The sequence below is a fragment of the Portunus trituberculatus genome, chromosome 47 (assembly GCF_017591435.1).
Source record: "Portunus trituberculatus isolate SZX2019 chromosome 47, ASM1759143v1, whole genome shotgun sequence".
NCBI classification, from domain to species: domain Eukaryota; kingdom Metazoa; phylum Arthropoda; class Malacostraca; order Decapoda; family Portunidae; genus Portunus; species Portunus trituberculatus.
The window spans coordinates 19,052,254-19,059,753 of NC_059301.1; the positions used below are offsets into that span (position 1 = coordinate 19,052,254).

Sequence of the window (7,500 nt, forward strand, 5' to 3'; positions counted from 1 at the left end):
GCAAGGCAGTGAAGGTGAGCAGGGCAGGTTTATCCCATACAGATTATGACAACACCACATTTCACCACTCACCACTCACCGCCACATAGCTCTTCCCACAAAGAAGAGGAGCTCAGCCTTACACACTCACGGGGACCAAACGAGGAAGTTAAGAGAGAAAGCGAGTGGTGGGAGAGGGAATAAGGAAAGGACAATCTGACGCTTCGAGACTCAACTGTTTGACTTTATCTCCCTTCAATACTCTCCCTGCTGGCTTAGTTTGTTCCCTCAGCTCCCGGACACACACCACACCCGAGCCTCATTTGCATCATCCTCGTAGAACACACCGCGTCCTCTTCTCTTCATCTGTCTAGCTATTTTAATTCTCCCGCTGCCTCTTGGTCCACTTTGAAACCCTTTGTTGGAAGGTCATAAGTTCCGTTCAAGTATTACGTAAGTTGAGAAAGGCAGAGATGATTTTCCGCCGGAGTTACAAGGATTGAGCAAAGGATCCAGCGTTCATTAGTTCTGTTTGGAGAGTACGTAAGTAGAGACGAAGTGAAAAAGGGAGAGGTATACCAAGAATAGGAGTAACAAAAAAGATGCAGGGAAACACGATACCATGTCATTGGATACGTCTTCTTACCAGCGTCCCTTTCTTGTCAATCTCCTTTAACTGCAGCTTTTCCCTTCACAACACCCACCTGACGAGGATTACCCATTTTCTTTTCCTGCCTTTCTTTAGGCTCATAATTCTTTTTCATAATGTTCCTTTTGTTTACAAGTTTCCATTGGGACGTTTGGGTACGTGGGGGTGGGAGGGATAAGGCCCGTATTTTGAAACGTTTTGCTTTCTCCCATAGTTACTTTCCAAAGGCTCTAGTTGAAGATATCCGTGTTTGAAGGGTATTTTTATTATGTGATGCATTAGCAAGATTTCTGGTAATTTAAAGGAGAAACTGTCTTGAAAATAAGGTCAGTCGTCTCTATGGTCTTGAAAATTGTGGTAGTGAGAGAGCGGAGTGTTTCTGAATACGGGCTGAAGTGTGGGGGTGATCTTTTGGGTACTTTTTTTTTTTTTTTTTTTTTTTAAAGTGGGATGAAGAAAGAAGAGATAGCTAGCTGAGAGAAAGTGGGTGGGAAGAGAAGAGGTGAAAGAAAGTTAGAGAAGGATAGAGTGTGGGGGTACGTTTTGTGGGTGGTGGGTTTTAAGCTTCGTGGGAGGTTCGAAACACTACTTGAAATTCAGGAGTTCTCGTATGAAGCATCTGGAAATGAGTTATTTATGGGCATCAGAGCAGACTTCCCCTCAGGTCCGCGTATACATAATGGTGGTGGTTAATTAAATCACAGTAAGAGAGAGAGAAGTTCATAAGCTATATACGTTTTGATATATCTTGTGATGAGTGATACTTTACTTGAAGAGAGATGAATAGATAGATAATAATTAGAATCACAGAAAGAAAGAGAAGTTCAGAAACCTTGTCCTTCTTAATATATCTTGTGGTGACTGATACCTGACTTAAAGAGGTGAAGTATATATACATCGTAAAGTACACATGACACACGATGAAAAGTAATAAGTACATTTTTTTCTCTTTAGGGAGGAGTGGAAGGGTGGGCAGGGATTAAATATTCTGCTTGTAGTGTTCTTTTTCCTAAACAAACTCCCTTGATAATGTTCTAATGTTCCTTTAGTTTAAAGTGCCCCCTTCATATGTTCTTTGATCTGTGAATATTCCTTAAAATTTTAGCTTATGAGTATCCGTTCGTCAGTTTTTTTTTTTATGATAGCGTTCCTTAATAATCATGTTCTTTTTTTTTTTACCTACAATTACCATTTTAATAATTAAGTTCTTTTGGGTATAAGTGGCCATTTTATAACTATGTTCTTTTTGGTTGTGAGTCATCCTTCATAATTATTTCCTCTACGTTCTCTTGGCTACAAACAGTTCCTTACAAATGATATTCTCTAACGTCCCTCTGAAATGTTATCTTGGCATCGAGTGTTTGTCTGCTGCGCCTCAAATAGTTCAAATGTCCCCCTTCCTCCCAACTTCCTTTCTATTATGAATACCTACGTGACCCTTGACCTCGGCAGCACCTCAGGGAGAGTGCCACAGAGTTCCGAGAGCCTTGTATTGCCAATCAGGGTCGGAAATTAAATTTTTCCCCTCTTGGCTCTCTGGCTGAAGTAAACATTTTTCTCCCCTTGACCTGCCTTGTCTAAAGCAGCGATTCTGAGGCTAAAGAATGGACGAGGAGGAGGAGGAGGAGGAGGAGGAGGAGGAGGAGGAGGAGGAGGAGGAGGAGGAGGAGGAGGAGGAGAGGAAGGATTGTGGTGATGAACGAAAAGTATATGGTAATGAAGACGAGGAGGAAAGAGGAGGAACTGGGTCGGACAAGGAATTCGAGATAACGAAGAGGGAGGGATAAAAGAAAGGAAGGAGGAATGGAGGGAGAGAGGGAGGGAGTGAAAGAGAAATGGCAGAGAGGGATGGCGGGGAGGAAGGAGGGAGGGGAAGTAAAGCTCGAATGCTGCACAATTGACTTTATTTTCAAGTGAAACTGGACTGTGGCGTGGCATTGATTCTTGGTACAATTAAATGGCTGACTGGCTGATTGGCTAATTGGCAGGATTCGTAGCAGAGTAATTGCCTACCTGACTGAATGATTGAATGGCTAGTTGGATGAGTGGCTACAGTTGGCGGACTCGGTGGCACGAAAACTTGCTGGCTGGCTGGTTGACTGGCTGACGTAATATAACAGAGTAACTAATTGGCTGGCGTACTAGTTAATTGGGTTGGTATGTACTGACAAGAACAACCACGTATTGACCTAATCGCTTCTTGCACCTTCTCTTATGTCCTTATGTTAAGTAATTAATTGGATCGTTTACTGATTGAGTAACTGGTTGAGGTAGCTAGCTAATCTGTTGGCTGGCATTGTGTCTGGCCCGCTTCGTCTGTCTGTAGTGAGTCATCAGTGACCTCACTTCATGGTCCGGGAAATTAATCGTCGCTCCCGAATGTTCTTCCGTGAGACGAGGCGCTGTTGTTGCTGTTGCTCCATATATACCGGGAACGGCTCTCTCTCTCTCTCTCTCTCTCTCTCTCTCTCTCTCTCTCTCTCACGGAAGGGTATAGGGCGGCTCCGATTAATGCTGCCGTCGGGGGAGTGACGTCACTGATGATGCACCTCTGCCCTCTGAGGTGAAGTGATTTAAAGATTTCATGCACGGCGCTATAAGAACTAAAATCGTATGGCGATGAAATCTAAACCTCCACACAAGCACTAGTAACGTTGAAATGAAAGATATAAGTGATAGAAATCAGCAATAGTTGAAATATAAAAGGATAAAAAAAAAGATCCGAACACTACACATACACGCCGTCTATAGAATACCATGTAAACAGCATTGCGCAAACTGAACCTAACGAGACGGACTTGAGAGGAGGATAACTAGCTATTAGACTTGCTGGCCTGGTACGAACTGACGGACTAATTGGCTGGTTGCCTGACTGGCCGACCAATCAACATCCACATGAACACAAGCTATTTCTCTCTCCCTTTCTCCACCTCTCCCTCATGTCATTACTTTTTTTTTTCTTCTTGTTTTTGTGTGTGTGTGTGTGTGTGTGGTGGAAAAGTGACCCATGCTAACCTTGTATGTACAATGTTATGAACCTTCTTTTTACTGTTTCCTGGACGGACACACACACAGAGCTTCATTATAGAATTTTTCGTTGACTGACATATCTCAATCACGTCCATTATGAGTGTGTGTGTGTGTGTGTGTGTGTGTGTGTGTGTGTGTGTGTGTGTGTGTGTGTGTGTGTGTGTGTGTGTGTGTGTGTTCTCTTTTACGCCATAGGAAGGAAAGGCCTCCAGAAGAACAAAATTAAATGAAAAAGGTTAAATGGCAGAGTCAAAACACAATCAGGTAAAAAGCACTAAAGTCTCTCCAGCTTGTTTACTTGTTTGTTTGTTTCGTTTGTTGTTTGCGTCAACATTCACTTTGTCAATGTTTACGTCCTATGCAACGTCTCTCTCTCTCTCTCTCTCTCTCTCTCTCTCTCTCTCTGATCAACGAAACCGGTTTTCTCCAGCTTTTCCCTCACACACACCACCACCACCACCACCACCACCACCGCTGCTGCCACTAAGCCCGAGCTAAACCTAACCCTCGGTTGTCAGCAGTCTGTGTGTTTACTAAAATAGCCTCCAAAATACCGATTCCATATGAAAAATTAAGATGACTGTTTATACATAGCCACACTTGTTTGCTCTTTCTTTATTCTACTAATGTACTCTCTACACTTTATTTTCCTCTCAAATAAAAAAGGGAAACGAATTTGTTTGGCTGCGGCGCACGACCCTCTCACCTTTAACTTGCCTACTCACCACCAGCTTCCTCCTCGTCAATATTATACGTACGTACATACACACACCAGACGGGGGGCGCCTTGTGTGTTGTATGTGTGCGCGTGGGTGGGTAGTGGTGGTGGTGGTGGTTGTGTGTAGGTGTATGTGTGTGTATGCACGTGTGTAGGTGTGGGGTGTACCTATGTTATGACTCTTACTTCTGTGTTGTCTCTGGCATGGGGTGATGTTAGTGTTAGAGGAGGAGGAGGAGGAGGAGGAGGAGGAGGAGGAGGAGGAGGAGGAGGAGGAGGAGGAGCTGAAAAGTAAGTGTGCCAAAAGTAGTGCATGAAAATCCCAAATTTCGCGCTGCCTGCCATTGAGTTTTGCAGTTTTCAGGCAGTTTGCATATGTTCTACGCTGATTTCTAAGTCTCTGTGGCTCTCTCTCTCTCTCTCTCTCTCTCTCTTTCTAACAATCAGGAGCAGAAAAGTAGGCCATTGTGGCGTGTGGTGCAGCGGAGGTGTTCAGAGTCAGTTTCGGGAATGTGGTGGTCGTCGGTCTAGTGTCAGCTTCAGATGGCGCTTAAGAGTCTTTTTTAAGCCTCGAGGCCCTCCAGTCACTTCCTTGTCGACTAGACTTTATGCGAGAGAATTGGGGCGGAATGGAAGGACCCGCCGGGGAGGACTTTTGTGTGTGGTTTTTCTGCTAAATTCAACGGAAGTCCTTCGCTGCGGCGGTATGAAGGGACTTACGGCGCTTATCTGCCTTTCTGATGTAAAAAGAAACATTTATTCGTCCCACGCATGAAAGGCTAAGGATTGAGTGTTCCTACCTATGGCTTGGCGTGCACGAATATCAAGCACACACACACACACACACACACACACACACACACACACACACACACACACACACACATTCTTTGCAGTTCGCCTCGTCAATACAGCTACTGCCTATGTGTGTACAGTCTTGCTAAGAAGTGATACCACACTGAGTTATTTTCGTCTTATAGCGGCATCAGCTCGCGGCGCCACTACACACTCGTCTCAATAAAAGCATGGTGTATAAATCCCTCCATCCTGGGAACGCATTTTCAAGACATTTCGACGTGTTATCTTGACTTCCTGAGTTGGATCTTATGGAAGCTGGAAGGGATTTTGTGATACAGTGGTAGTTCAACAACGGCTCTGCACCAACAATAGACCAAACACCAATGAAAATTCGACTAATCACCTTCATAACGCAGACTGTGACTCAGAATGCTTCACCAGATGGGATAGTTACGAAATATCAAGCTTCCTCCTTTTTACACTGGAAATATCTAGCTTACCTTGAGGCCATGGGAAGCGACGAGCTCATCGAAAAGGCTCTCACTCTCCTGGTGGTGGGGCTCGTCGAAATAGAAGATGCCGGTAGCGTAGCGTCCAGGCTCGGGCAGCTCTATTCCCTCCTCCCTGTAATGAGAAGCGCACACGTCAGAAACAGGACATGCGGAGCAAACGTGTGCGTGTGCGTGTGTGTGTGTGTGTGTGTGTGTGTGTGTGTGTGTGTGTGTGTGTGATGGACCATACCTTCCAAGTCCTCCTTTAACTGTAATATTTGGTTGTGGTCAATATCTATCTATCTATCTATCTATCTATCTATCTATCTATCTATATCTCTATCTATCTATGTGTGTGCGTGTCTGTGTGTGTGTGTGTGTGTGTGTGTGTGTGTGTGTGTGTGTGTGTGTGTGTGTGTGTGTGTGTGTGTGTGTGTGTGTGTGTGTGTGTGTGTGTGTGTGTGTGTGTGTGTGTGTGTGTGTGTGTGTGTGTGTGTGTGTGTGTGTGTGTGTTCGTGCTGCAAAAGAGTAATGAATTCTTGTCTTGGTATTTCTATTGTTCTTTTTTAGTTTACCTTTCAGATATTTCTAGAGTTTGCCTTTAAGTCTGAGAACATGTCAGACTTCATGAATTATATCAATTGCTGACAGTTCACCTCATGGACCTCAAGGACACGCAGTCTCTCCCAATACGGTGACGCCACAAGGTTAACTGAATTTTACGTCAATAAGTTGCTTGGACACCTATATGCCTTGTTTTAAGATAGTAAGGAATGACAACCAGATTTCTTTTTATGTCCTGGCCTATAGCGCCTGTAGGTAACTTGAGGAACATTGAAAACGCTGTTAAGCCTCCACCCATTAGTGGCGCATGCAATTCTATTTACGTCAAACATTTTCCAGACTACAACACAACAACACTTTAGAAGCCAGCGGTACACAGGAAGCATGGGGCATTACTATTGATAAAATGTGCTGGAATTCAACAGCACTTTATCGATCAAACCTGATATATGTATTCTTTTCATGTAAGAGAGGAGGACTGGCCAAGGGCAACAAGAATATAAAGAAAAAAGGCCCACTCAGGCGCCAGTCTCCTTACAGGGCCGGTAGAACATATATTATTATCAACAGCAATGATACACCACCACCACCACCACCAAGTCCTCTCTTCACTTTCACTACTCCATCCATCATTCATCTACAGTCCTCCTACCCGAGTTTATTTTGGTCTCACTGTGCCCTGGCCTCGTTCCTCCCGCGACGCAATCGTAACCCTCGCGGCGGAGGTCCATGCGGTATACCTCATGACTCCTCCGCGGCTGTTTTCCCTCTCCTTATTGGTGGTTACACTAAATATATGCATTGTATCTAGTGTTAATTGCTTACCCCTCTCTCTCTCTCTCTCTCTCTCTCTCTCTCTCTCTCTCTCTCTCTCTCTCTCTCTCTCTCTCTCAACATTTCACGATCCCTATTCTCTAAACCTGCCCATGGATTCTCAAACCTTTTACGGAAAATGAGAACGCTTAAAAGAAGAATAAAATATCGCAGCTACACAACAAAAATATACCATTACGTGATGAAAAAAGGGTGCGCAAGATGATAAACAAAACAACAACAAAAAAAAAAGATTCTCGTATTCGCTAACACATCTCTGGTTTCACTGTTTGGTTTGCTATGTTAAAAAAATATATATATATGGAAAAGGAAAGAAAATGGTGGTGGCGAAGGGGAAAGAGTTGTAAGCCATATGACGCAAAAGAAGTAAAGAGATGAATATAAAAGTAAATAACAAAAAAGACGAGAGAAAAACAAGTAGCAAGAGAAAGAAAGTT

At 43.9% G+C, this 7,500-nt stretch overlaps 1 protein-coding gene across 1 annotated transcript in view; it reads right to left on the bottom strand.

The window, feature by feature from the left end:
* LOC123520672 (glutamate synthase [NADH], amyloplastic-like) overlaps positions 1–7,500 on the bottom strand; it is a 120,752-nt gene that overhangs the window by 41,910 nt on the left and 71,342 nt on the right. Inside the window, 1 exon segment of the mRNA XM_045283182.1 lies at positions 5,675–5,798. Within this exon segment, the coding sequence (XP_045139117.1) occupies positions 5,675–5,798 (124 nt within the window).